The following is a 27,633-nucleotide window of genomic DNA, read 5'->3' on the forward strand; positions in this document are numbered from 1 at the left end:
TACATGGCAAAAGCTCAGGAATAGCATACAAAGAGACTTTGGAATAAAACTCAAAATCCGACTCTGTGTCGAGCCGTTCAACACCTCTTAAGGTAGTGTGCTTTCTGCCTCTGCCCTCTGAATTACACATATAGTAGTTATGCCTGAGAGTACCTGTTTTGCACCTTATGTCCCTGGCAGTTGTCATAGATACAATTTCTTTGGTGGTGAGTTACTATCTATATCGAAGACCGAATATGATAGCTTGAATCTGTGATTTATATCTCTCAAAAGCTCACTTCCCTTGATTATCTCCGCCAATAATAGACCAAGCATAAAATGGCCGACTATGGCTAGGTATTTATCCCAAGAAAATACGAAAGTTAAAATTCATAGTTCAGGTTGTTTGATTGCTCGCTAATGCCTACATCTGATCACTTCTCTGTATAGGATGGACTTGATAGATGATATAGCAACTCAGAACTGAGTCAGATTTCATGGAATTGAATTACATAGATTATTGAACTGATTGAAGACAAGTTTTTCAAAGATAATGAAAATGGGTAGTATGAAGATTCAAGGCAAAAGCAAATCGAGCCTGAAAAAGCAATGGGATCCATTCATCCAATAAAAGGACCCAAATCCCATATTAAACACACAAATACAGCTGCATACTTAGATACAACTCGTTGAAATACTATGCCCATTCAATTACAAGGAATTGTTGTGTGCACCATGTTATCATCGGGTCCCCATGAATCCTCTTCGAAGGACCCAGAAAATGCAACGCATGTCAAGCTGCCCCACAGAAAATCATTCAGCTGGTGCAACTTGCGCTCCTGGTGGAGAATCCTACCCAGTGCATCAGTATTGGCCCAATCAGTTGTGTTGATCGTCAATAAATCATGCAGATAACGTGCATGTATCATCCCTCCATGCATGGCGATGTACAAACTAGGCAAATATACAGAGAAGAACTGGTTGAATCCCGGACTAGGTTACGAATATTTCAAGCGACCAACACTACTTATATTGCGACCAGCTCATTGCTGACGGTACTACTTCGTTTAAATACATTTCATAAAGCCTTAGTGCAAATGCACATGCTTCAATCTCTGTCTTGACTCCACCTTCCCCCTTACATCTTCACCTTGGACTTGGCTTTTGAAACACCTGCGTTCCCCCACCAAAGAATTATTGTTTATCATTACGAGGGACGTGACGGGGAAAACAATTTCGAACTACGGTGTGATTCTTAATTTGTCATCTCCGAATCATCATGGAGATTATCACATTAAGGAAACCATGGCTTTTCGACCTGCGCTCATCCAAACAACTGATCGGCCTTGCTGTCTTCTCGACCACCTTTACTGATGGATTCCTTTACGGGATCGTAGGTGCTTCTCCTCTTAGCTGTCGAATGACAGTACTGACCCCGCGGGCTCTCTTCTAGATCGTGTCCGTGCTTCCTTTCTCTCTAACAGTTCGGTCCGGAGTGCCAGAAGCTGATGTCCCATTCTGGACATCAATGTCTTTGGCTGTCTTCGGTCTCGCAATGGTACTTGGTGCCCCAATAGCAGGTTTGATTGTTGGGAAATGTGAGAGGCGCCAAATACCATTCTTAGGACTTTCTTGTGCATTTGGTGCCACACTTTTGTTCATGCTTGGAGTCGAGCCATGGGTGATTATCGTGGCAAGGATTTTCCAGGGTCTGTCCGCGGGAGTCGTCTACACTGCCGGCTTAACGCTGTTGGTGGACACGATCGAGTCGCACGAGCTGGGACCCTGGATTGGCTTCGGACTCTCGGGCATGAATTTTGGGGTACTCGTATCACCCACTCTCGGAGGAATTGTATATGAAAAAGTAGGGTTCTATCCTGTCTTCATCATGGGTCTTGGCGTGGTGCTCGTCAACTTGGTCCTCATTCTGCTCATGATCGACAGAAAGACTGCTGCAAAGTATAGAGGGCAAGGCGATCCAACTAAGTGTTCTTCCCTTCCGAATGGAAACTCAACGAAAAGTGCCATTGCTAATGGCAAACGGCGACTATCAACTGTTGAAGATGGCGATCCAACTATCACAACACCGCTTCTCTCACGCTGCCGTGAGACATCTCCGGCTGCAAAAGATCCTTCTTGGTGGACTATTGTCGGAGGCTTTCTTCAAAATCATCGCATATGTGCTGCGTTATATGGAAGCCTCATCAACACTATCTTGGTGAGCGCCATGGATGCCGTCCTCCCGATTTTCATCAAACAGACCTTCCACTGGTTTTCCGGTGCTACGGGGGCCATGTTTCTGAACTTAGCCATCCCATCATTGATAGGTCCATTTGTTGGGTTGGTCTCAGACAAATACGGCGTCCGATTGATCTCCGGTCTCGGGTTTACGTTGGCAGCTGTAGCAGTTGCTTCCCTCGCTCTGATACAACACAATGATGCTATAAACAAGGTCATGGCGTGTGTATTATTGTCTTTTGTTGGTAAGATCCGATCCAAGCTCTACGAACGTTGAACTCATCCACAGCTTTGCTCACAGTAAACAGGAATAGGACTTAATATATCGCTGACCCCATTGGTTGCGGAGATACCTCGCATTGTGAATACCATTCAAGATGAACAACCCGATATATATGGCGATAAGAGTGCCGTCACGGAGGCCTATATGCTCCTTGATGCGGCATTTGGCGCTGGCACTGTCCTCGGCCCATTGCTTTCAGAGCTTGCGTTCGAAAATTTGGGATGGACTGGATGCACCGCCATGCTGGGGTTTCTGAGTGTGTCGGCCATAGTTCCAGTGGTAAGTGGATGTTTCTTTTTTCAATTAATGTTGAAAGTCGCAGCTGACTTCAAAAGATGGTTCATTTGGCTCCAAATCCGAAACGCCGGTAAATCATTCCTCGTCAATACATGTTTATTGTTTGAAGCTACCTAGTCGTGGCATTGTAGATGATTTGGAGAAAGTATATCAAAGCAAAGTTGCCTCGCTTGATTGCGAGCTCCGGGCAAATATATTTGAGTGAGGAGAGATCATTATCCTGAGCCAAGGGCTGGGATACTCGTACATGAGGGCGAAGACAGATAATTCTCTCATTCTTTCTAAGATGCATTGGCAATATGCCCTTCGTTTATCACCACCCACACACGAAGATAGTATACATTTTCAAAGTTCCTCAATTACTCCCTGCCTTTTTTCCAGTCGAACCTCAGAGAGACCATTGGCGAACTGACTCATGCGCATCGGGTCCTGCTTTAGCGTGTTGTATATTTCATCCAAATCAGTTCCAATCCCGATCTCATCTGCGATCTTCATGTGCCGTGAATCAAGACAAGGAGCAATACTTGGCCATACGCTTTGAACATTGTTGAAAAATACCTCTACTGCGACGTCACCCATCCCCCGGACCTCCTTCATCAATATTCTAGCTTTGTGGATTTTGCCATCTGCCAGCTTGAGGAGATTGTTCAAGTCCCCATCTGTTTTCATTCAACATCAGAGTCCGCTTCCATATACAGTATAACATCGCAGATCCAAGTCCGTAGATAGAACCGGGGGCGTACCGTATCTCTCAACAACCAGCTTTGCGAGCTCACCGAGATTGGTAGCACACTGTTCTCGAAACCGATTGTAACCCCCTTCTTGCAAAACCACTGTGCGATCTTGCCACGTGCTCTTAGAAAGTACGTCGATCTCATGGTAGTCGGCCTCGATTAGCTTTCTGAGCGTTTTCTGCGTCAATTCGTGAGAGATGGGCCGTGCTTTGATCACGGCGTCCAAAACCATTGCCAACACTATCTCAGGGCTGGCATTTAGTGAATTTGGGTCGGCAAGCACTGTGCCATGTAGAGGAGATCTACCGAACTCATTCAGGACCTTATTGATTTTCTGGGCTGCTTCTTTGGGCTTATGTCCTGACATCGTGGAACAATGATCAAATGATTGTGGATGGAGTTGAATAATTATCCTGCTGAGCCTCAAACCGAGTGCCCAAACAATTGTCAATTGATGTCACAATGGCATATATAGGCCGACCAAACATTGCACTATGTACATGCCAAGGCTGAAATATCAAAATTCTACTATATACAACAATTGATCTGTGTAATGCGGTTCTTCACAGCTTCGCGCGGGATTTGTTTTGCAGGACCTCCTTGACCAAAGAGACAGCGTCATATGCACAGCCGAAGGAGGCCTGATAGCCAAATCCTCCATGGCCGTAGTTGTGAACGATTGCCACACCGTCAACCTTGTCTTTTTCAATGCGAGTGCCACCCTCTCGCAGTGGTCGAAGCCCAACGCCATGGCGAATGATATCCAACCCCTCAATTCCCTGTCCCTTCTTGACAAGACTGGGGCATATATCGATGCAACGCTTCATGATGCGATTGGCAAGGTTCATATCCGGGATTCCATTCCAGTTGTGCTTTTGATAAGAGCCACCGAGAATCGTGCCACCACCTAGAAGCAATAAGCCAACTGTCTAAAAATAAAATTAGCATATAAAATCTTACCTGCGGCACGAGTCATCATGTACAACGCCTCATCTTCTCCGTCGTCAGTGCCGGATGTCGACATCATGGGACCGGGGTCGTTGCGGACCACGACGATCTGGCCACGGGCAGGATACATCTTGTCATCGAGAACACCGCCGAGGGTCTTAGATGATAGGCCGGTGCAGTTGATCACCACGTCAGCTTTCTGTCCGGTGTGGTGGGCGTTGGCCGCATCGGCGATATGCTTGAAGACAGCTCGTTTGAAGATGGCGCCGTTCTTGACGCACTGACCGACCAACCACGGCAGGTAGACAGCAGTGTTGATGCAAACAGATGTGAACTCCTGGCCATTGTCCACTCCGGGGGCTAATTGATCAGAGGGGATGCTTTTGAACTAGAATCATCACAATCATCATGTTAGTTTTGGGACAGTTTGTGGCACCGTCTCACGGTTAAAGCATACATCAAGCACGACATCTTTATACCAGGGGTTTGGCTGAGTCAGTTCTGAGAACCACTTTCCGGTGTCTGTTTCTTGATCCTTCTTTCGGTTGTAGATCAAGGTGCCTAGATTTTGTTAGAGGGTCGGATGCTGACCAAGTTCTGGGGAGAGATCATACCTCGGAAGTGGATACCGGCCTCCGGGTACTTCTCTGCGATTTCTTTTAATGCTGGCCAGGTATCGCGCTCCCACTTGTGATGAGCACTTCCCTCCTTTCCCACCCTATAGAATATCCACTTCATCAGAACTTGATCGAGGAGCCGGTTTCAGTCAGTCATACGGCATATAGTTGGCACCGGCCCATGGCGACGCATATTCAATATCGTAATCCCCAGGCATATGCTTTGCCAGCACAGTAATCTTGTTGGTGGGGTCTCGTGACAGCAGATATGCGGTTGTCAAACCAGACACACCAGCACTGTTACAAACGTTAGTGGATGTTTGGAGCCGAGTTCCTGCAGGGGTGAAGCTAGAGAAACTTAGAGCTCGGGGGAACTTACCCCAGAACTACAATGTTATTCATCATAATGAACACTTTTGACCTCCTGCAAGTTCCAAATAAAAATAATAAGGCACGATTGACACAAAAGGGGATTGCTATCCTTAAATGTGTGAGCTTCAGGGCTGGGACGAGCGGGGTGAGGGGACAATCAGCTATCTCGCTCATTTCGCCGATAAGGGTCTGGTAAAGGTCTGGTAAGGTTGATAAGGGTCTGATTACCTCACTCTGGATTTGGCCTATTACGGGAAGACTAGCGCGGCGGTGTAATATTTCATCCAATAATATGCTATCAAGAAATACACAAACGCGCTAGAGACTCACAGTGGATACATGGGTGGATATTCCGTACACGGTCAAAGATTTAAATTACACCTCCGCACTTATGCGGAGGTGATGCGTACTCCTGGTCAAAGCATTAGAAGCATTTTATTTTCAGATATATAAAGCTTTCGAGATATACCTCAATGTTTTTGTTCTTAAAATCTCTTAGACCCTTGATTCAGCCTTCGATTATTCATTGATTTCACTTAGACCACCAGCAAGGAGCTCCGTAAAGTCCCGCTCCATCTCTCCGGACTCCACTCTGAATTGAACGTTAGATCACATTTGATCTCTCCTGGGCCCTTCCATTGCCTCAATTTACCCTCCCTTTTCTCGTAGATCACTCTTCTTTAAGATATTTCTCGAGTGAAGAAACTAAGCAGAAGCTTTATTCTACTAAATATAGAATTGAATACCTTGAGATCTTTTTATACAAAGAAAATCGGCGATGTCATAGTGGGCAAACGCCCAGGCTGTGGCCAATCACCTAGCACCAGAGCTCACCGCCTCGTTCCGGCAGTCAAATGAGCATCGGAGGGCCGAAGAATTTCCTTTTTCAAACCACCCGCAGGGCCCGAATTCACTCTGCGGGCTCCTTTTGTTTGCCATTCTTAGATCAATAACCTCAATTTCTCTATTTTCTCTATTTTCCCTACTTCTCTATCCATCTATTTGTTTGCCCATTGGTCTACACTCCCATAAATGCCTACTCTTATTCGAGTCTTCCCTTCAATATGTCTCTCCTCACTAATGGTGGCAGAATCGTGCCCATACTTACGGGCTCTGATTCTCACGATCCCACCCCCGAAATGCCTGCGTTATTAGACGCATCTCCTCCTCCAATTCCTCTTTCTTCAATCTCTCCTCCACCGACCATACCCCGCCTGTTGCAGGACCAGCAGGCTTGCAAACAAGCCAAGGCCATCCACCACGCGAGCTTGGAGATGGCCTCTCTCCAAGAGAGAGGCCTTTATGCACTCCCCACCGAGGGAGACGGTAAGCCAATTACACCTACTGCATGATTTAGGAGCTCCATAGTGGTCTTCGGAAGCTGCATCGCGTTGTTTTACCTATTCTGACGCGTCCAATGTTAGGTAATTGTCTTTATTACTCCCTCTCCGACCAACTGTATGGCGACACCCACCATGCAGACGAAATTCGCCAGCTTCTAGCCAATCACATGGCTTCCAATAAAGATTACTTCATGCAATTTGTCGTTGCTGAAGGTGGGGAGCGCCGTCGCCCTAAACGTGCGGCCGCATCTGCGTATGCTACTCGCTCTGCCGATGTCTCCGCTCCGTCCCAGCAGGATATGGAACGACGGTTCCAGGAAATGATTGCTACCACCCGTAAGAACGGAGAATGGGGTAGCTCCGAGCATCTCCAGGCATTCTGTCAGGCCTTCAAGGTCGACTTGAATGTATACACTATGGATGGTGTTTCAGTGTTCCAGGATGTCAACGCGCACCCCACTCAACCTCGGGATGTTTTGCACGTAGCCTTCCATGTAAGTGTTTTGATGCCATGCATATCATCCAGCCCCACTAACGACTACAGGACTTCAAACACTACTCTTCCGTGCGGGTTATTGAGGGCAAGCATGAAGGACTTCTTACCAAACTGAAGCTTTCCCAGCCTACTGAGGAGGGACTTAACCCCGAAGTCATTCTAGACTCCAAATCCGACATTAATGGCGAAAAATTCACTTTACCGGAAGCAAAAGCCGGTGGTGGTTATACGACTAACGATGCTGGCCTTGCCGTTGACCTGTATCCCCCTTGGGATATCAAATCCATCCAAGAAGGATTAGGTGGCCGATATGACCGGGAGACCATTGTGGATATGCTCCAGAGATGTCGTGGCGACATTGACCGCGCCTTTGCCGCGCTATTGGACGAGAAGACCGACATCCCATCTGATAAGAAAGCTGCTCCTGGAATTCCTATCAAACCAAGCTTGCAGGCCTCGCGATCTTCTTCTCCATTTAGTACGGGTAGCAAGCGGTCCGCGGAAGATAGCGACGATTCTGAAGATCCTCGTCCCGCACGACGCACCCGACCTAAGAAACGTCTCGTCTCCAATCTTACCTTGGGTGTTGGCATCTCATTCAGGGATGAACACGATGAGGTTGTCTCCTTGAATCTTCGAGTGAGTTCTTCAACTAAAGTTTCCTTCAGATGGGATATCTGCTAACTTTTCATCTAATAGATGAACTCCGACGCAGAAGATGGTCAGGCCACAGACCCCCCTCTCCCGGGTAACACTACCCCGGAAACATCGGACATGGACGGAAAGAAATGTCGTCGTAGTAGACGACTTTCCCGGCCACGTCCACACTGATTTGTTTTTTACTTGCTCCAGTCTCCGGCTAGACCTTTGAGCATCTTTAGCGCTTTCTCTTGCATTGAAAAAAAGGCGTTAGTGATGAAGCGATTGGTTTCTTACTTGGGTTTGCATATTGCATCGCCCTGCGGGGCTCGCGGCCTACGGGCTTGCGGAAGGAGGCGTTTTGTCTGATTATGAACTCACATGAGGACTTTGCCTGGGGCAGTCCTCAATGACCTTGTTTACAAAGATACCAGGGTATATTTCTCCCAATGTTTTGTAGTCCTTAGCTTTAGCTCTTTTTTGGCTCTTCTTTTCCAGTCTGGGCCTTGGCCCATGATCCAACATTGGTGGCGAGCTGGAGTCACAGCTCTGTCTAGTGGCTTGGATTTTAATACAGCCATCTAATGTCACCCACTTTTTGGCTGAACTCTTGTCAGTCCTACTTATTCCGTAGTCTCCTCCGAACAGACGTAGAGTTTATACTTTGAGTGGTTGTGATCCATCTAAAAGCAAGAACTTACTTCTTGTTCCCAAATAGCACGTTATTGAGTATCGCTATGTAGGCATTGAGGGGCCATCGGTATCTAATGACATGTCAAAGCAATCCGTCTTATATACATGTAGATCTATTTGATTCTCGTTTAAAATAGCACTAACCAATGCTCGCCATAATCTAAAGAGAGCCAGGCAAAAGCTCAACCAAATCTAATGCAGTTCGCTTGTGTCGCATGAGGGTTTGTTTCTTGCTTTCAATCCTCCAGTAGGAACTTCAGGAACGCCATCCCAATGGCGACACCATCATGTTCATTATTAGCTCTGCTCAAAGCATCCTGAGCTTGGTCCCCCTTGAAAACACCACTGTCGGCCCGACTCTGGATAATCTCCGTGATAATGTCCCCGGTGAATTCAGGATGGCCCTGTAGGGTGATAAAGCGGCGCGGCGCATACATACCCTGCACAGCACAGCGCGGGGATGAGCCGAGAGGAACCACGTTCGGGGGGTAATTAAAGACAATATCCTGGTGCATTTGCTGGATGCGCTATTTGCGGTGAAAGAAAATAGGTCAGCTGTCTGCATATCGAGTGTACTCGGGTGCATGGGTTATGCAGCCTTTTGTCAAACAGGGCGCAGGCGCGGGGGAACTCACGATCTTATCCCGACCAAACAACTCCTTTCCCTTATCGGTCAAATCCACATCACAAACGGCAATCTCCCAACCTTGGTCGCTTCGTCCGACCTTGGTGTTTAATGCACGGCCAACGATTTGGTGTCCGAAGCAGATTCCGAGTAGGCGGACCCGATCCTGTGCGAGTACTTGTTGAGTGAATTCGACGAGGCGGTTGATCCAGGGGATGTCTTCGAAGGAGTTGTGTCCTGATTTAGGGTCAGTGTCATTAGTATGCATTCAATACTTTGAGTCTACCAAGTCAACACGCACTTGATCCTGTTAGAAGCACGGCATCTACATCTTCCAGCTTCGGGTATTTGTCATCATTGACTATATCCCAAGCCGTTATTTCCAGACCCGTTTCTGGATCGAGTTTCTCAGGCTGGTCCAAGGCATTCGCGCTAGCTTTGAGGAGCACGCGGAATACCCCGCCATATCCATTATAGCGGCGGTTGATATTTTCAAGCGGGGTGTCGCATTCTAACACGGCGATGCGGAGTGGGGAATGCATTCTGCGGGAATATGTGAGGCAGGCAATGTACAGTTGTAAACCAAAGATAAATAGCAATTGAAAAGAGTTGCCCACTTGGGCAGGTCTTCTGAAGCGCTGGAGTTCATACAATATTCCCTATCTTATCGGACCCCGAAGTCGGACCCTGCTGACAAACTACGCTATTCCTGATACGTCAAACATCTATGGACTTTTGCTGGACTGCAGCTTTTTTTATTCCTCGGCAATTGATGTTGTGCTGCATCAAATACGGATCTTGCAGCGCTAGTGTCGATATAAAAATCCTATTTCCCTAGGCTCGGGGTTTTCTTTCTTTCTTTCTTCTGTGTCACCACCGCTTTAAAAGCCCATGAGTCATTGTTGATCGCGTTTGCTGTACTTATATTGCGTGCTGGCAGAATCTTCGTCCCCATGAAATAATTTATTTTCATACATTTGTTTTTTATTTTTTTAAAAAAACAATGCCCATTATTGACGACAACGAGGGGCAACCAGTTAATCTTTGCCCCTCCGAGGCCACCCCACTCCTGCGCAATAATTCTGTTCATCAGAAGACGAGTTACCGCGATGTCTCATATTCCGCGACAGATGTTGAGTCAGCATGTTCATCCAAAGATATAGAAGAAGAAGCCCACATTCGCTGTCTATCCAATGAAAACTCTGCATCCAAAGGAGTCGATGTTGGGAAGGCTTCTAGGGCAGGCTCCCCCAATCCAGAGCCGAGAATCCCAACTCAAGATGAAAAAGATTACGCCGCGAGGTTCATTGATATCTCTCCAGCAAGGTTCTGGGTCATCTTTGGCGGCATCCTGATGGGCTATATGATTGGCTTCTTTGACTCGACCCTCATGGCCTCCAGCCATCCAGTCATCACTTCCTACTTCAATGCAGCCAACTCAGCCTCCTGGCTATCAACAGCCTTCTTGTTGACCTCGACCGCATTTATGCCTCTCTTTGGACGCATTTCCGATGCATTTGGCCGGAAACCTGTCTATCTCTTCTCTATCGCCATGTTCTTCTTCACGACGGCAGGCTGTGGTTTGGCGCAAAGTATCGGCGGTTTTATTGCTGCTCGTGCGCTTTGTGGGCTTGGTGCAGGTGGTGTCTTTTCCATCGGCCTGATTATCTCGAGTGACTTGGTACATCTCGAGTATCGCGGCGTCTACCAATCATACATCAACCTGTGTCTCGGCATCGGTGGTAGCCTCGGCCTTGCCTTTGGGGGTTACCTGTGTGATCATATCGGCTGGCGGGGCGCGTTTCTCATCCAACTGCCTTTCATCTTCGTTTACTTCATCGCAGCCGCTTGGACAGTCCCGGCAGACCTTGGCATTAAACAAACTGGAATGGAGCGCATGAAAGTCTGGCAGTTAGTCCGGAGTATTGATATATTGGGATCAATTATCTTGATTACGTGTGTGACTATGTTGATCGTGGGTTTGAACTTTGGAGGGAATGTCTATCCTTGGGGCCATCCGCTCATTGTCACTTCCCTGGTGTCATCGTTAGTCCTAGCAGTTATCTTGGTGCGATACGAGCTGCACGTCCCACGACCCGTGCTGCCAATTGAGCTTATGTCAGAGGATCCCCGGGCCAGTATTATTTTTGGCAATTTCTTTGCCTCCATGTCTTTACACACCATGCTGTTCAACGCCCCGCTGTATTTTCAGGCCGTGAAGCTGGCTAGTCCAACTGATTCTGGTCTACGCCTTGTGGCTTCCTCCATAGCTGTCACTGTCTCTAGTGTGAGCACCGGGTTCATGATTAACTGGACCAGACGTCTCCAGCCTTTTGTCATCATTGGCGTATGCTTCATGGTGATAGGTGGATTTGCAGCCGCATCCATGGGCGTTGAAACCTCTCAACCGCTCTCCATGGTCTGCATCTCATTTTCCAGTCTAGGTCAAGGCTTCGCATTTCCCAGCATGATGGTTGGCGTTCTCGCAACTAGTGAGAAACAAGATCAGGCCGTCGCAACAACCACTCTGGGATTGTGGAGAAGCCTGGGCGCTGTGATGGGTGTGGCTGTCAGCAGCTGGATCTTCCAGAATAGTCTCATATACCACCTTAACAACAAAGTCACTGGTGCTGAGAAGAATCATATCATTGCACTTGTCCGCAAATCCGTTGATACTATTGCTCACTTGGATCCAATCCATCGGCGAGAAGGTGTGTTCTATTTCTTTGAAGTGCCAACTCGCTTTGACCTTGCTAATAATAACTCAGTCACTACGTCATATTCTGCGGCTCTTCAACTGACTTTCTTATCTGCGGCCTTCTGGGGAGTCATTGTGTTAATATTGATGGGTCGAATCCGACTACCTCGATTGGGGAGAAAAGCCTAGACAGTGTCTCTGGGACAGTTCAATTTTTTGACAACGGAAAATATACGTTGGCTGTACGTTTCAGCCTGTTTTGGATGACCTATGTGATAGGTAATTTTGTACTTTACGTTCGTTGTATCTACTTGGGTTGATGTAAATAAATATGCATGCATTATATACTATACACCTCGTACTTACTCCTATACCGGCGATCTTGGCAAAGCGACCCACCTTTTTTTTCTCGACTTGATCTTTAACTTGACATCCATCCACTTCTCCGCAACATCGAGACGTCTGTGTGGCCAAGCAAGGGGCTAGTGAGTAAATTCATACGGTGCTTTCAATTTCGCATGATAACTCTCAGCTGACCCATTTTCGCGCCCCAGAATTATTCGCCGATCGTTCTTCCCTGCCCCTCCTGTGCCGCCGCGTTGGATTCAAAGCTACAATTGAACACCAATTCCAAAGACGGTCACAATAACTAGTCGGTCATAATTTTGAAACGAATCTTATCGCAAGCGTCAACAACGAACATGGCCATCTGGGTAGAATCTACAACGGCATCTTGTGTATTCGGACAACCTCTATCAGTTGGGACTCCAGTTGGCGCCGGGGATTAGGAATATAGTTGCGCTATAAAGCCGAGAGCTATTACAGCTCGCAATTTACGACCAACATGAACCTTCGAAAAGTAGCGAAGGCGCATCCGCAGTCGCCCGACATCAGCACGAGGACATCCACTCCAAAAAGCCAGGCAAGCGATTCGCAAAGCACACCCCGCCCCCGCTCCAGTCGCAAGAAATCCTCAGATGCACCAGATACCAAAGCAAGGAGGGTACGCACTGGCTGCCTCACTTGTCGCCAAAGACACTTGAAATGCGACGAAGCCGTTGGACGATGTCTCAATTGTCGCAAGTCAGATCGTATCTGTCGGCGTGGTGTTCGTCTTAATTTCATTGATACTCAAACTGTGGCGCCTCCACATATCATCGCTCGGCCCCCGGGGTCGAAGGTGACATTTCGAGATGACTCGCGATTGATCGCGTCTCTGTATGTGGGAGGATTCGAGATGTACCCGCCAGTCCAGCCAGAGAGCCCTGTACAAGAGAACCGACACTCACACCATAACTTTGACTTTATGGAGGATGATGATTTGACAAATCTCTTCCAATCGGTGGCGCATTCGTTTGACCCGCTGGGCTTTGATGTTCCACCTCCAAATGCGGCGGATTTCGTTGGAACTGATACTTGGCACCAGTCCCACTTGGTACCAGGAGATGAACTTCTTCCGCACGGAACGTCTCATTTCGCACGGAAACTGGCTGGGAAACATGAATATCATTCTTTTCTCACTGACCCAGAGCAAGTCTCTCTTCTCAGAACTTTCACGGAAGAAGTTGGTCCCCGGATGGATATAATGGATGAAATGAACCATGTGAGTAAAATTCCCCACAGTATAGTTTTTCGGTTTACTCACAAAGCGCAGTTTTCCCAGATTCTTCCAGGGTTTGCCATTGGCGAGCCTTTATTGCTAAATGCGTTTCTCGCGTGTGGTGCTCGATATCGTTCTTTTGTAGAACCATCTTATGGGGATGAAAAAGCGGCACATTATTATGAGGCGGCTACTCGGGATCTTCTGAATGCAATCCATGATCCTAACCGCGACTCTGTATTGTGTGCAACGGCAGCCCTTGCCCTCGCCTTTTCCGAGACCATGCCAAGCCAATCAAGACACACTGGAGATCACAGCGCAGGCTCCCGAGCTTTGATCCGAGAATGTGGCTGGACTGCCAAAACCCCCGGGCTCGGCGGAGCATGTTTCAGGATCAGTATCAGTGCAGAGCTCCTGAACTGTAGGAAATATAATTGGAGATTATCTTGGGATCCAAACAATTGGGGGATCAACATGGACATGGATCATTCACAGGCCATCAATGGGGGCAATCAAGATCTATGGCATCACCGGATACTTTATATTTTCGCGAAAGTTATGACTTTCCAAGCATCTTCGCGCCCATCTCACGCCCTAAATGATGATGCGGCACGAGCCATCCAGCTCAACGACCATGAATGGATTACTTACAATAGGTGGTGTGAGCAATGGGCAAAATCTATTCCTAGATCCCTTGTACCTCTTGGTCATTTGCAGCCGTGGCAAACAAATTCTAACTCGGCCTTTCCTGAAGTCTGGTATGTTCTCAATTACCTCGCATTCAACCCGTTCCCCAACTCATATTTCTAGGCTTGCCAACCGGTCTGCCATTGTTTCTCGATTATTCTACCACGCCAGTCGTATTCTACTGGCCAAAACACACCCTTTCCAGTCAGAGTTCGAAGAGGATATGCGGAAAATGAAGTGTAGCCATGCGCACGAAATCTGCGGCCTGGTTGCCCATACTACAGACCGGTTCGTACAAAATCATTATTGAAATCCCAGAAATTTCTGTGTCTAACCAGTAAATAGAGGCGTGGCTGGTATATCATTTTACTTTCTTGCACTTGCTGCAGAGTGCTTAGAAACTCGCGAAGCTCAAGAGGAGGTACTCGGCATCTTTGATACCATCACTAAAGTAACTGGGAGCAGTCCTGAACCTATCAAAAACGACCTCAAACAAATTTGGAGCTGGGCAGAGGCTCACCCGCACACGGTGACACCAGCCCAGATGCACAATCACTTCTATGAATTAGACCCATCTCTATCGATTTCCAACAACCAGTGCTCATCTTCAAGCCTACACAATCCCTTGTTGACTGCAGGTGACTTTTCCTTGGAGAACCATCCGTATCAAGGATACTATGTGCCACCACTTCACCACCATGCACTAAATCAGTATCACTATGGGACATTTGATATGATTTGATGCTTCGAAAACTTTGACGAATCATGAATTATTATTACCTAGCTTCACATCTACGGTGCTTATACCCTATGAATATCCCTATGAATATCCTTGGATTATTCTGAACTCTGGTCAATGCAGAACATTGCCGATTGTTTAAAATAGAGACTACCAAACTATTGCTTCATCCATTTCTTCTCATCTTCCCCATCATATCTCGCGTACCATATTGCCGCCCCCAAGGACTCATAGACATACATCCTTCTGCTTTTACTTTCAAGGGGTAGATGCGACTAAATCCGTAAGAAAACTGGGCCAGGGCTTTGTTCAGGTGTATTTGCCAACTGATTACCATACTTAGCTTGGGCATTGGATGCCCTCTAACGCCAATAGTGGAGATTTGGAACTCAGAAGAGTGGGTCAAGCCCCCGGTGAGCGATGGATCTCGGCCAATTTCAAGTTGGCCGTAGCTTGCCCTATCTGAGTCATTAAATTATAATACATAAATAATCAATGAGCCCTATACTTTGATGAAATATCCTCCCTGTCTTCAATTCCTGTAACATGGCATCCAACTATACCTACTCATTCTTCCGGGTCTGCAAGACAGATGGCATTGCCATCTCCGCTCAAAAATATCGAGACCTACGTTTGAAGGCGCTGAAGACTTCACCCGATTCCTTCTCATCTACATATGATATCGAAGCGGCCTTCGCCGATACCGACTGGATAGATCGTCTCACACTCCCCGATCGAGAACTCTTTATTTGTGCCGCGACACCAACCAGTCTTGATGCGTCATCTTCCAATGGCACCGAGTGGATCGGCCAGGTAACTCTGCGAGGGCCTTCATCTAGGGCTGATTTCGAGTTACCCGTGGAAGCTGGTCAACCACCACAGAAGTCCGACGAAGAGGAAGAGCGATGGCAAATGCTGAGCTTGTTTACCCTTCCTGAACATCGCGGACACGGACTTGGAGGCAAATTGTGCCAGGAAGCTATCAATCATCTCCGTTCATACCGATTATTTCCTCGTCAAATCCAAGTGCGGCTCATCGTTAAGGCGGGGAATCATGTCACAGTGGAATTGTACCGACGTCTTGGGTTTATGCACGCGGGGAAGGCGACTCTTGTTGAAGCTCTCATCGCAAATGGAGATGAGGGCCTTCTTCCGAAAGATCTGGGTTCGGCGAAATATTCGGATAGAAAAGGGCTGATTATGATATCTCGTATATCACGCTCATGAATTGTTTATAGTACCAGAATATGGTACCCATAATTTGGATTGTATGCTGAAAGTCAGCTGTTTGTGCCCGGATATCTCGTCACTAATTTAGTTCTCATTGGCCAGCCTTATTTTCCATGGAACCTTCCAACCTTCCATCTATAAACTTATTCAGTTTGTCACTTCTCTTTGCTTCATCAGTATGACATGCAGAATTGTAAGCCCCATTTAACGAGGAAGGCCTTGTGGGTCCTTCCACCAAAGCTGCATGAGCTGCGGGTTGCAACCTTTACCAAGAAAATGTTGAAAAAGCCATTTGGTTGATGGTTGGGTCGCGAGGTTATATCTCGTATGCAGCTATTCAATTAGCAAGGTACGCCCGCAACCCCGGGTTCCGACATCAACACGCCCTCAAACGTATGTTTCGCTACTCGCTGGGTACAATAGACTAATGCGCTTTGTTTAACTTGGTCTCATAGCTATAACTATAGTATCGGAGTCTTACAGTCTACCTTGTCTCTCTTTTGTGTAGTTCTACACACTACAAAATACAGCGTTGTGCCTTCATAATCTCATATACTAGCTCCTAGGTTCAAACATGGTGCCCATCTTTGATAAGTTGAAGATGGTAAGCAGGCGCTAACTTTGGTTCATTGAGTAGCCACTTCCTTGTGGCTCATGGCCTCAAAAGTTTGTTGTGCGCATTTCTTGCCACGGCGATCGATACCTCGTAGCTTATGACTTCATGTCATTCCAAGGTTGAGCTCGGCTCTTAGCTAATAATTTGAACTATCGATCATAACGACGTATGTTTGCCATGGACTGTGAGTTACATACTCCATACGTCAGAACAGTTGGACAATAAGTAGCATATCTAAGCTCTGACTTTGTGATGACTGGTCTGAACAACACATTTGCAACAATTTGTATATTTCAAAGACGCCTCTGTGTCTTCTTTAGTATATTTTGTTGAAACGTTACACACGAACTTAGATTACAACATGTCGAACCCTACCGAAAGAACCGCAGAAGATAATTATGAGAGAGAAAATGATCCTTCGCCTGTAACCGAAGACTTCACAGAAAACACCTATGTCAAAGAGCCAAAGTCCCACTTGAGAGGTCAAGTCCCCGTTCAACTAGATGAACAGTCATTTGAGGATCCAATGCAACCTCCTTATTCCAATTCTGATCAGCAGCTTGGTAAGTCTGAGTTCTCTTCCTTGGCTAATTCTAAAGTATCAAGCCACTAATATGACTGAAGAGGACGACGAACGCGAAGCGATCAATAAGTCTAATGTCATGAGGGGAGATCGTCTTCGTCATGCAAAGCCTAGAACCGCGAACAAGTACAATGAGGGACCAGGTGAAGATGATCTGCCGGCCGGACTTGAGTGATTTGCACCAGTTCTTTATCCATCAATTTTTACGGGACACCGAAACCGGATTATTTTACTCTGCAATAGAATAAACCCACAGAATGTCTGCCTGTTGAAACTAAATACAATCTCGATATCTTGTGTTCTATATGCTTTATAGATATGTAGATCTTAACGCTCGTAGTAAAGCCAAGAGATAATCTTCACACGCTCTTCTAGAGAGAAAGGCGTGATTCATAGAATAGTTAATTGTATCGGAAAGGCTATATCATAACACTTGTTAATGAAGGTCTCACCTTGATGGAGCAGGAAATAGATGTCAACAACACCATGTCAATATCATCTCGTCCCAACCGTCGGCTGCGGGCTATCTTCCATCGAGTAATGTTACTGATGTTCTCTTAGTTAATGGGAACTAGGCCGCAGGGCTCGGTATTGTTGCGTATTATTCACTAGAACTCGATTATCATTCAGCTATGCTCAACCACTGGATAAAACCTAAATTTATCGGGCGATATCGGTGGAAGGTGGATGAACATTCGACTATGACCTCAGGATCCAGTAAAGGGCAGGTTACTGGCGGTGTCAATTGACACGGGGGCGGTGGCACACGAGGGGGACCTCGTCCCCAAGTTCGAAGAATCGGTTGACGAGCGTTGTGATTATTGGTTGGTATGTTCTCCAGGGTCTTCACTATCCCACCCGGTCCCATTGGAAATCGCAGTCTCCAATATGTAGGCGGTATAATATTGCCTTCAGAAGCTACTAGTGCATATGCGGTCACATTCGACCATAACATTCGACTCTTGCGTATACTATGTAGAGGTAACACAGTAGAGTATTATTAGATCCACTATACCGGACGTAGCGATGATCCTTTACATAAAAGTCTGCTCTTTCTGTATCATTGAGTTCTAAGAAGTTTTATGATTTCAATTGTAGACTTTGCGTTTGCCGATCTTCCTTCATTCTAGTTATATATAGTACAGAATTCACTAATACTTCAACAATCCCTAATCAAACCCCTAGTTGCAATTCACAACCTCAACAGCAAAAACTTAATACTACTTGGAAAATTATGCTATCAACTTGGGCCAAAATAGCAAAGGGGAAAGATATCAAGCCTGGAAAGGTCTGTAGTATGTAGATTGTTAGTCGCCTCAGGCCATGATTTCAAGACTCGTTGGCCAGCGCGTTTTCTGCGTTTTCTGCCTATAATTTGGAATTGGAACCTTTTGACCTTTATTCTATCAGAGACAACCATGCAAATTCCATGCAAATTATAAAGATCTAAAAGTCGACAACAAGATTAGACCACGGCCATAGGTGAGGCTCAAGTGTGGCGGTGTAAGTAGGCAATTCCACAGGGACCTGCGGGCATGATAGAAGACATTGACAAGCAACAACCACAAGGCATTTAGGATGGAAACCAAGTCAGCTCAAGCTCAATCTCCAGCTGCCCCGATATACATCCTTCGTGGACATGCTTCTCCAATCCATGCCCTGCACATCTACAGCCAGAATTTACGGCTTGTATCCGGCGACGCCAATGGGTGGATTGTTGTTTGGGACCTGGTCACCAAACGCCCCGTGACGGCATGGAAGGCACACGAGGGAGCTATTTTGGAGGCGAGAGGCTTTAATGTTGGCTCAAATGCAACTGAGATTTACACGTATGATGATTCATTCACCCTTACCTAGCCTAGAGGCATTAACCATCTTACTAACATCTGCATTAGACATGGGCGCGACCACAAACTCTGTGTGTGGAAGCTTCGACTGGAAGATGAATCTTTTCTCGATAAAACACTTCCAGTGGATGCGACCGAGTCCGCACAGCCAGAAATTAGAACACAGCCGTGGTTACTTCATTCATTGCCCGTTAATGCCCTCAATTTCTGTGCATTCTCAATGGCATTTGTGAATTCAGATGGGCTTCCTGGGGTTCCATCCCAATATGGAAAACCAGAGAACACTCTTTTTGCAGTACCCAATGCTTTGGACTCTGGTGGGGTCGATATCTTCCACCTACCATCTGAGCGCAGGATCAGTACTATTCCTTCTGATCAATCGACCAAAACCGGAATGCTGATGGCTGTAAATCTCTTCGTCTCACCTTCTGGGGATATCTACGTCGCCTCTGCATATGAAGATGGCCATGTGATGGTCTTCGTTCATCGTGGGGCACTCAAATCGCCCAGCTTTGAGCGCGAGTACATAAGCAACAACCCGTTGAAATGGGACAAGCTTTATGCTGGACGCCCTCATTCCCAGCCGGCTCTTTCCTTAGATGTCGCCCCCTCCCATGGATACTTCATCTCTTCTTCTGCGGATGCTCTTGTCGTCAAGCATCCCATCCCCAGCATAGGATCTGCGGGTTATATCCCCACCGCTGGCTACAAAGAAGAATCTCCCTTGAAGATTGTCAACACAAAGCACTCGGGTCAGCAGGGTCTGCGTATCCGATCGGATGGGAAGGTATTTGCTACTGCTGGCTGGGACAGCAGGATCCGGGTATACTCAGGTAAAACTATGAAAGAGCTGGCTGTGCTGAAGTGGCACAAGGATGGTTGTTATTCTGTAGCGTTTGGGGACACTGAAAGCACATCCTCGTCGGTGTCTTCATCGCCCGAGTCTGCAAAACAAGAACCCCGAGATGCAGACCAGGGCGTCGTAGGGCATACGGCCGTCGAAGGACACAACTACTCACTTGCAACAGTGCAGCAACAACGGAATCAAAAAGTACAACAAACTCATTGGCTAGCGGCTGGGTCCAAGGACGGGAAGATTTCATTATGGGATATCTACTGAGATAAATGCTAATGCTACAAAACAACCATGCGACCATGCTTTTTTGAAGGAGTACGCAGAGCAAAAGATCAAGCCAAGTTGAACTCGTTGGCTCCAGACATATGCTCCCTCATCTTGGCTCTCATCTTGCGAGCAGCCTCATCCGTAACATTTGTGGAAGATGGAGCATCTTCGGCCTTTCTCTTGTTGCCTGCAACACCGTTTCGTGCTGCCTTGAAGTCCTTCTTGGTGTCTTCTTGTCCGGGTCGTAGACCAGGAACGTTGATTTTGCCCGGTCGATCACGGAGGGCGAAGCTCTTCGCAAGATGACCTAAGTGAAGTTCCTTAATGTTGAACATGCTCCGTTCAGCTGAGGTGTGGGTCGCGTAGGCTCGGACATGAGATTGGAACGCCCGTCGAGCCATTTCCAGGTAGTCTGGGTTATCAAGTGCCCAGCGCTCCACATCCATCTGCCAATCAGTGGTCCTCTCCTCCCAGTTCTTCTTTTTGTTGTCATTGCCGCCGAAGCCACGCTTAAGAATCTCGTTTGCATCAGTGCGGGTGAGCGCCTTGCCTCCATCGCGGTAGCCGCGCTTTAGGACTTCGACATAGTTCTCCTCGCAACCAGGCTGAAGGAAGACGAGGGCACGGCCGTCTCGTCCTACACGAGCAGTACGACCAATACGATGAGTGTGGTCATCAGAGCTGAAGGCGGGGTCGTATTCGACAACCAAGTCCACGTTGGGCAAATCGAGACCACGGGAAGCCACATCAGTACAGATCATAACGCAAGCCTCAGTACTGCGAGAGAAAGAGCCGAGGGTAGCGGTTCGAACATTCTGGGGAAGCGAGCCGTGCAGTCGATGCAAGAGGACCGGATTAGTCGGGGTCGAAAAGGCTCTACCGGGAGCAATGGTGCCATGAGCTGCCAGTTTTTTCTTTTCTTCGTCTTGTTCATCTTGTTCATCTTTTTCGTCTTTTTCGTCCTTTCCATCCTTTGCGTCCTTTTCTTCTTCATCGCTCTTCTTCTGTTGCTCGCGGTCTTGATTCCTTGAGAATAGCTCGAAATGGAAATCGACTACGTCGGCGCAAGACATGAAAACAATCGCCTTCATCACTGATCCCTTTCGCATGAATGTCCTCTTCAAGAAGGCTGTTAATGAGACCAGACGTAGCTTAGCTGGAACAATCGCATATGATTGCTTGAGCTGGGCGGGGACACGGAATGACTCTTCCTCGTCCTTGTTTGACTTCTCATCATCCTCCTCGGACGGGTCGGTCTTGATGTGTACCGCATCCTTCAAACTGATTTCTCCCAGCTTTTGGACATTCATCTTCAGTGTAGCAGAACATAGAATTGTCGTCCTGCGCGTAGGCACACCGGGAACGCGGCTCGGCCGTTGTCTAGCGTCAAGCTTCTTGACAATTCCTTGCAATTCTTCCTCGAAGCCCATGTCCATCAAGCGATCACCCTCGTCAAGCACGAGCCACCGCACATTGCTGACCTCCAGGGCTTCCGTGTTGTCGAGATGGTCTACCAATCGACCAGGTGTGGCGACAAGAATGTTTAAACCTTTTCTCAACCGTGCCTTCTCTGACTTTTTCTTCTCTCCACCAATCACTGTTCCACACACAATCCAGTTTGCGCAGCGCAGGATGTTCTCCAGCACGACGGAGATCTGCTTGCACAGTTCACGGGTGGGTGCCAAAATAATAGCGAACAATCCACTGTCTCGGTGGACTTGGGTATCGGTGTGTTCATTCTTCGCTTTTGAGAGATCCATAATCCGCTGCACCAGCGGCAAAAGATAAGCCAGAGTCTTTCCGGAACCAGTTTCGGCCTGGATGAAAGCATCGCTCTCCTCCTTGAGCAATTGTGTAATTGAGCTTGTCTGGATAGCTGTTGGCGCCTTGAGCTCTAGCTTTGTGAGCAGATGCGCCGCGAGATTGGGAGACAGGCCCAGATTTGTAAAGGTATCCAGTCCGTCGATCAGCGGCGCATTAGTTGGCTTCGAATCTTCCGCCTCTCTCTCCTCCTTGGGTCCTTCGGGGTTACGCGCTTCGGGGTTGCTACTAAAGAGCGAGGAAACGAAATGGCGGGGGTCTCGTGGATGTTGCTGTGGTCGCCGATCACCACCAGAGCGCGGGGCGCTAGGGCGATTGAACGAGTCTGTGTCTTCGGTCCTTTGTCTTTTCACGGGGCGTGTACCGAGTTGGATCTGGTTCGGGTTCTTAGATGCTGCATTGCGCGCTGCTGCATCTCCATTTCCAGGTTCTTTCTCGGATACTCGGTGGGCTGAGCGCTTCTTTGCGGTCAGTCGGTCTCGCCATGTTCCTCCTTTGAACTTGGCTTCAGGCTTGATGACACTGTCACCAATGCTAAAGTTCATAAGCATTCCATCGTCGGCCATTTTTAAAGATGGGGATCCCCGGTAAAAATGGAGGGGGGTTGTGAAAGTTTTTGTTCCGGCGATCCAAAAGCTTTCGAGACTTTTTTTCGGCGCCAAGACTTCCAGGCTCTCAGGCAAATTAATTTTCTCCGCCCTAAGCATTTGCCCTACTTTGTTTACATTTTGAACTACAAAGAGAAATGGAGAGATATATCTGAATGTTTTGAAGTCTATTTTGCTTTTGAGGAATGTATGTAAGTGGCTTGCTTGCACACTGTGCTATGCTAAAGTGTTAGATGTTTATTACTGACTGAGTGTTCGATATGGTATCACGGGCGAGGACCAAAAATGAGGTTGTCAATCAGTCGCACGGGGACCTTGCCATCGCCCAATCCACAGTCTTCGCCTGGCTTGGACTCTTCCAACGGTGCCATCTTGAATGCGGTACTCAAAACTGCGCCCTTGGCCGGGTCGACGACTTCCAGCTCGTCAAGAGTATCAGGATCGGCGAGGGAAATGTAGTCGACCTCGTAAAGTGCTCTCTCGCATGGAGAAAGGGATTCTTGTCCAGAAAGGACAGAATCCGTCACATTACGAGCAGCCCCAAGGATATCTGCCCGACTATTCTTGCCATTCAGGTATACTTCTTCGGCTGCTTTCAGCGCCTTGTAGATTGTGAGCCCGACGGTTCGTCTCCGGTCGCCTAGGTATACATTCCGCGAGCTCAGCGCCAGGCCGTCATGTTCACGCGTAGTCTCAATGATTCGCACTTCGGTGCCAACATGAAAATCCTCTACCATACGCTTGATGACCACGGTTTGTTGTACATCCTTCTGGCCAAAGTAGACACGGTCGGGGGTTGTGATGTTGAAGAGCTTCATGCAGACGGTCGCCACACCCCGGAAGAATACCGGACGAGAGCCACCCTCCAGTTTAGTGGACAACGGAGTAATTGTGACAAATGAGCCGTATCCATCAACCTCTGACGAAGGGGGTAGACCGGGGTACATGACCTTCGAAGTCGGTGCGAAAATGGCAGTGATGCGCCCGGCACTTGCGCTATTTTCTCCCAGCCGCTCGAGCTCCTCATTCAGCTTTTCCAATTTCTCAACATCAGTATCCCAGGTGCGGGGATAGCTGGATAAGTCTTCCGTGACTCCGAATTGTGTGGGATTGACGAAGATGCTGACGAAAATATCTGTATTCTCGCGAGCAGCTTGTCGAATTAGGGAGAGATGGCCCTCATGGAGCGCGCCCATAGTCGGAACGAAGCCTACACTCCGGTCCTTCTGCAACAATTGGCGCCGGAGTCCCCGGATTGAGGGAACATCGCGGAAGACTTGAAAGCTGGATGATTGGCGAACAGATTGCGAAGCCGCGGTCGCGTCGGCAAAGAGGGATGAAGCTGTCGCTGGGAGAAAGTGAGCTTATCTGGAGTTAGAATTTTCATAAAAGAGACATACTCGAAAACGACCTCGCTCCATTGACCAAGCGAGACATCTTGTGTGAGGAAAATGGGTGCAGACGTCAAGAGCTCAGCGTGGGATGAGAGCTACGGGCACATCTCAGGTCACGTGTGGCATACCTCGGGTCATTTCTGGGGAAATCCGAAAAACATCCGGGGGGCGATCGTCGCTTGGTTGCCGCTTGAGAGCTTGGGGGGGGTTTCAAGCTATGATTCGGTCCCGCACCTCCTCTCTTTTGAGCTTCCCATCCGCTTCCTCTTCTCCTTTTCTTCCATGGACCTGATCGTGAGCTGAGCAGAAGTATAGCAAATCTCGCCCTACCCCCTTCTAAGATGCCGTCTCCCAAGTCGGCTATTGCCGATGACCACTCTGCGCCAGATCTGGAGATCGTCAACTCAAACTTGACAATCCATCCGGCAGGCTTCACTGGAGGCCCAGAAACCCAAGATGGACAAATCACCGAACGCAACCTTGTTCACCATATGGCGCGATTTCGCGAGAACCCCTTCGACTTTCTCCGGGAAGTGAGCCTGTACATGTCCGGCACCGGCTGGCGTGCATATGACGAACCAATCGGCCAACCAATCTTCTATTCTGGCTTCTCTGAAGGGATGAAGACCTCTATATTGGGCAGCCTGCTCCTGCAAACCAAGATCACTGAATTGGCCAATGGTCGACTCATAGTCGAAGAGAAGGAAGGATTGCTGGCAATCAATGAAGGTATAACGCTGGACGACAAACGGGCCCGTCGCCGCACTGAGATTGAAGATAATCTTCGGGAAGTTGTGGATACAATGATGGAAAACATGATTTGCAAGATGGAGAGCAAAACATTTATTCGGGGTGCTTATTACATGTGCACACAGCTCTTGACTCGCGCTTACCATCAAGGTAAATTGCCTCTACTATACTTCTCTTATCACAAGTCAACGCTAAACGAGATTCACCCTAGGCATCCACGTATCTAGCGAAGAAGTCTTGCGTTTAAGATCTGTAGCCGAAACTGCGGCCAAGAAGAAGCAGTCGATTGTTTTCCTGCCATGTCACAAGTCCCATGTGGATTACGTCTCCCTGCAAATTATCTGTTACCGTCTCGGCATTTCTCTGCCGGTCATCGTCGCGGGTGACAATCTGAATATCCCGTTGCTAGGCACTTTCTTACAACATGCAGGTCGGTTGGAAGACAATCTCTCATTGGCTTTTACCTATGATTAACCTTATGCAGGCGCTATGTGGATTCGACGCAGCTTTGGAAATGATCCTTTGTACAATACTGTCGTCCAAGCTTATATCGATACCCTCCTTCAACAAGGCTTCAACTTCCAATGCTTCATTGAAGGCGGTCGCTCCAGAACTGGAAAACTGCTTTCACCTAAGTTTGGGATCTTGAGTTTCATTATGGACAGCATATTATCAGGTCGGGTTGAAGATCTCATCATTTGTCCCGTCAGCACCCAATACGACAAGGTCATTGAGACTGAGTATGACACCCAGCTGGCATTCTAACCCTTTTGATGAACATTGACATTAACCCATCATCTAGGTCATACATCAGCGAGCTTCTTGGCCAACCGAAGGCAAAGGAGAACCTGGCTGATTTCATTTCTTCCTCCTCTGTTTTATCTCTAAAGCTGGGTCGAGTTGATGTTCGTTTCCACGAGCCATGGAGTCTCCGAGACTTCATCGGCCAGCAACTTACGCGACTAGATCGCCCCAGCACCGACATCAATAACAAACTTAGCTATACTGATCGAGGCCGCATCCTGAGAACGTTCGGTTATCGGGTTCTGTCTGATATCAACGACGTGTCTGTGATGATGCCAACCGCCCTTGTGGGCACCGTGCTCTTGACCTTACGCGGCCGCGGAGTCGGAAAGGCCGAATTAGTACGCAGATTGGACTGGCTCTGCGAGCGGGTGCGAGCGAAAGGTGGCAGGGTCGCACATTTCTATCGCTCACCAACGGAGACGGTGGTTGACCGTGCGCTAGAAGTCCTTGGACCCAAACTAGTTAGTGTGATTTCAGGTCTAGTCGAGCCAACATACTATGCGGTGGATCGTTTCCAGCTTTCCTTTTACCGCAACATGCTCATTCACCTTTTCATCACTGAAGCGCTGGTTTCTGTGGCTATGTACACAAAGATCAAGCAAGGCGGCGGGCCCGCCAATCAAAGAATCACCTACGAGGATTTGAAGAAGCAGGTCTCATTCCTGTCGCAGCTTTTCCGCGGTGAATTCATTTTCCCGCCTGAGGGCTTGGCTCGCAATTTCGATAAAACCTTGCGTGGGCTAGAGAAGGATGATGTGGTCAAAATCACTCGTGATGAGTCCAGCACACCAATTTACGTTGAATTGAGCGAGTCAGAGAGACTATGTGGTCGCGAGAACTATGACTTTTACTGCTTCCTGATCTGGCCTTTCATCGAGACGTCTTGGCTTGGCTCAGTGTCCCTTCTTGGGCTGACGCCGCCTCTCGATGGTCCGAAGGAAGTTTGGATCGATTCAAAAAAAGCACAAGATAGTGCTCAGATTGTGAGTCCCCCCCCCCCAATGCTATATCGACTATTTCATTAATATTCATTAATATTCACAATCACAGCTTGGTAAAACCTTATATCACCAAGGTGATCTCTCCTACTTCGAGGCAGTCAACAAGGAGACCCTCAAAAACTCTTATCAACGATTCGAAGAAGAGGGTATTATCTTGGTTGCGAAGAACAAAGATTCGCGTGCCAGTCCATCCCTCAGGCTGGCTCCTGAATGGGCACCTCAGCGTGATGAGGGTACTGGGAAGGTTTTAGCCGGTGGCCGACTGTGGGACTTTGTTGAATTGATTGCACAATCCCGTCGCGAGGGGTGAGTCCATTTTATTTACCCTATCTCTGCCGATATACTAACCTTTCGCAGCAAAAACCGCCGGGACGGTGCAACTGTTTCCTCGCGCGTTCTTACTATGTCTGATCTTGTTGGGCGGAAGCTGTTCCAAAATGCCGCGGCTCCTGTGCCTGCCGACGTATCGTCACGGCAAATGCGCCGGAATGCAATTGGAGCCGAGGCAAAGCTCTAGCCATTCCATTTTGATACCCATGCAAAGTACATTGTACAGGCTGCTTTTACATCTACCTCTTTTACATCTACATCATCTAGCATACTGTCAGATTTATAGTTTTAATGCACATACTTTCGCAAACATATACTTATCGGATAGGGCGAATCTTCGGCCATAAGATGTCCGTCGCTTGAAAGAAAGGCATAACCTGTATGTGTAAGGATAACTTGTGTCATGTTTTCGTGTAATTTTAACGGCCGGTCCCCCAATGTTTGGCTCGTCTAAGTGGAGGGGCTATCCATGCCATCAATCCGTCTTATGTCATGAAGAAAAGCCTGCACATATACCGCAGCGATGCCGAGTAAA

General features: G+C 47.8%; 14 protein-coding genes across 14 annotated transcripts; 9 read left to right on the top strand and 5 right to left on the bottom strand.

Annotated features, from left to right (window-relative positions):
* Positions 1-1,258: 1,258 nt before the first annotated feature.
* PEX2_088560 (Major facilitator superfamily domain, general substrate transporter) lies at positions 1,259-2,871 on the top strand (the record flags this gene model as incomplete). The annotated part of the gene is made up of 4 exons (XM_016746126.1): positions 1,259-1,372; positions 1,433-2,462; positions 2,526-2,779; positions 2,836-2,871. The coding sequence occupies 4 exons, from the start codon at positions 1,259-1,261 to the stop codon at positions 2,869-2,871; spliced, it is 1,434 nt and encodes a 477-aa protein (XP_016599121.1).
* Positions 2,872-3,142: 271 nt separating this feature from the next.
* PEX2_088570 (uncharacterized protein) lies at positions 3,143-3,898 on the bottom strand (the record flags this gene model as incomplete). The annotated part of the gene is made up of 2 exons (XM_016746127.1): positions 3,143-3,456; positions 3,541-3,898. 2 exons carry the CDS (start codon positions 3,896-3,898, stop codon positions 3,143-3,145), a joined length of 672 nt encoding a protein of 223 aa, XP_016599122.1.
* Positions 3,899-4,094: 196 nt separating this feature from the next.
* On the bottom strand, positions 4,095-5,501 carry PEX2_088580 (FAD-dependent oxidoreductase; the record flags this gene model as incomplete). The annotated part of the gene is made up of 6 exons (XM_016746128.1): positions 4,095-4,438; positions 4,492-4,867; positions 4,937-5,040; positions 5,094-5,197; positions 5,256-5,393; positions 5,476-5,501. The coding sequence occupies 6 exons, from the start codon at positions 5,499-5,501 to the stop codon at positions 4,095-4,097; spliced, it is 1,092 nt and encodes a 363-aa protein (XP_016599123.1).
* A 1,477-nt stretch (positions 5,502-6,978) lies between these two features.
* PEX2_088590 (Ovarian tumor, otubain) lies at positions 6,979-8,138 on the top strand (the record flags this gene model as incomplete). The annotated part of the gene is made up of 3 exons (XM_016746129.1): positions 6,979-7,305; positions 7,356-7,946; positions 8,007-8,138. 3 exons carry the CDS (start codon positions 6,979-6,981, stop codon positions 8,136-8,138), a joined length of 1,050 nt encoding a protein of 349 aa, XP_016599124.1.
* Positions 8,139-8,327: 189 nt separating this feature from the next.
* Positions 8,328-8,531, top strand: PEX2_088600 (uncharacterized protein; the record flags this gene model as incomplete). The annotated part of the gene is made up of 1 exon (XM_016746130.1): positions 8,328-8,531. The coding sequence occupies one exon, from the start codon at positions 8,328-8,330 to the stop codon at positions 8,529-8,531; it is 204 nt and encodes a 67-aa protein (XP_016599125.1).
* A 344-nt stretch (positions 8,532-8,875) lies between these two features.
* On the bottom strand, positions 8,876-9,806 carry PEX2_088610 (type 1 glutamine amidotransferase; the record flags this gene model as incomplete). The annotated part of the gene is made up of 3 exons (XM_016746131.1): positions 8,876-9,166; positions 9,275-9,501; positions 9,566-9,806. The coding sequence occupies 3 exons, from the start codon at positions 9,804-9,806 to the stop codon at positions 8,876-8,878; spliced, it is 759 nt and encodes a 252-aa protein (XP_016599126.1).
* A 461-nt stretch (positions 9,807-10,267) lies between these two features.
* Positions 10,268-12,151, top strand: PEX2_088620 (putative MFS multidrug transporter; the record flags this gene model as incomplete). Its single annotated transcript, XM_016746132.1, has 1 exon — positions 10,268-12,151. The coding sequence occupies one exon, from the start codon at positions 10,268-10,270 to the stop codon at positions 12,149-12,151; it is 1,884 nt and encodes a 627-aa protein (XP_016599127.1).
* Positions 12,152-12,806: 655 nt separating this feature from the next.
* PEX2_088630 (Zn(II)2Cys6 transcription factor) lies at positions 12,807-14,991 on the top strand (the record flags this gene model as incomplete). Its single annotated transcript, XM_016746133.1, has 4 exons — positions 12,807-13,565; positions 13,617-14,320; positions 14,373-14,537; positions 14,595-14,991. 4 exons carry the CDS (start codon positions 12,807-12,809, stop codon positions 14,989-14,991), a joined length of 2,025 nt encoding a protein of 674 aa, XP_016599128.1.
* A 543-nt stretch (positions 14,992-15,534) lies between these two features.
* PEX2_088640 (GNAT family N-acetyltransferase) lies at positions 15,535-16,215 on the top strand (the record flags this gene model as incomplete). Its single annotated transcript, XM_016746134.1, has 1 exon — positions 15,535-16,215. One exon carries the CDS (start codon positions 15,535-15,537, stop codon positions 16,213-16,215), a length of 681 nt encoding a protein of 226 aa, XP_016599129.1.
* A 787-nt stretch (positions 16,216-17,002) lies between these two features.
* On the top strand, positions 17,003-17,592 carry PEX2_088650 (uncharacterized protein; the record flags this gene model as incomplete). The annotated part of the gene is made up of 3 exons (XM_016746135.1): positions 17,003-17,018; positions 17,188-17,397; positions 17,459-17,592. 3 exons carry the CDS (start codon positions 17,003-17,005, stop codon positions 17,590-17,592), a joined length of 360 nt encoding a protein of 119 aa, XP_016599130.1.
* A 1,403-nt stretch (positions 17,593-18,995) lies between these two features.
* PEX2_088660 (WD40 repeat domain-containing protein) lies at positions 18,996-20,384 on the top strand (the record flags this gene model as incomplete). Its single annotated transcript, XM_016746136.1, has 2 exons — positions 18,996-19,246; positions 19,313-20,384. The coding sequence occupies 2 exons, from the start codon at positions 18,996-18,998 to the stop codon at positions 20,382-20,384; spliced, it is 1,323 nt and encodes a 440-aa protein (XP_016599131.1).
* Positions 20,385-20,452: 68 nt separating this feature from the next.
* Positions 20,453-22,774, bottom strand: dbp7 (putative ATP-dependent RNA helicase; the record flags this gene model as incomplete). Its single annotated transcript, XM_016746137.1, has 1 exon — positions 20,453-22,774. One exon carries the CDS (start codon positions 22,772-22,774, stop codon positions 20,453-20,455), a length of 2,322 nt encoding a protein of 773 aa, XP_016599132.1.
* Positions 22,775-23,082: 308 nt separating this feature from the next.
* On the bottom strand, positions 23,083-24,253 carry PEX2_088680 (pantoate--beta-alanine ligase PAN6; the record flags this gene model as incomplete). The annotated part of the gene is made up of 2 exons (XM_016746138.1): positions 23,083-24,164; positions 24,217-24,253. 2 exons carry the CDS (start codon positions 24,251-24,253, stop codon positions 23,083-23,085), a joined length of 1,119 nt encoding a protein of 372 aa, XP_016599133.1.
* Positions 24,254-24,551: 298 nt separating this feature from the next.
* PEX2_088690 (lysophospholipid acyltransferase family protein) lies at positions 24,552-27,285 on the top strand (the record flags this gene model as incomplete). The annotated part of the gene is made up of 6 exons (XM_016746139.1): positions 24,552-25,110; positions 25,217-25,390; positions 25,445-25,700; positions 25,763-26,750; positions 26,818-27,074; positions 27,126-27,285. 6 exons carry the CDS (start codon positions 24,552-24,554, stop codon positions 27,283-27,285), a joined length of 2,394 nt encoding a protein of 797 aa, XP_016599134.1.
* Between the last annotated feature and the right edge of the window lie 348 nt (positions 27,286-27,633).

The sequence above is a fragment of the Penicillium expansum genome (genome assembly GCF_000769745.1).
Source record: "Penicillium expansum strain MD-8 chromosome Unknown contig295, whole genome shotgun sequence".
Classification (NCBI taxonomy): Eukaryota; Fungi; Ascomycota; class Eurotiomycetes; order Eurotiales; family Aspergillaceae; genus Penicillium; species Penicillium expansum.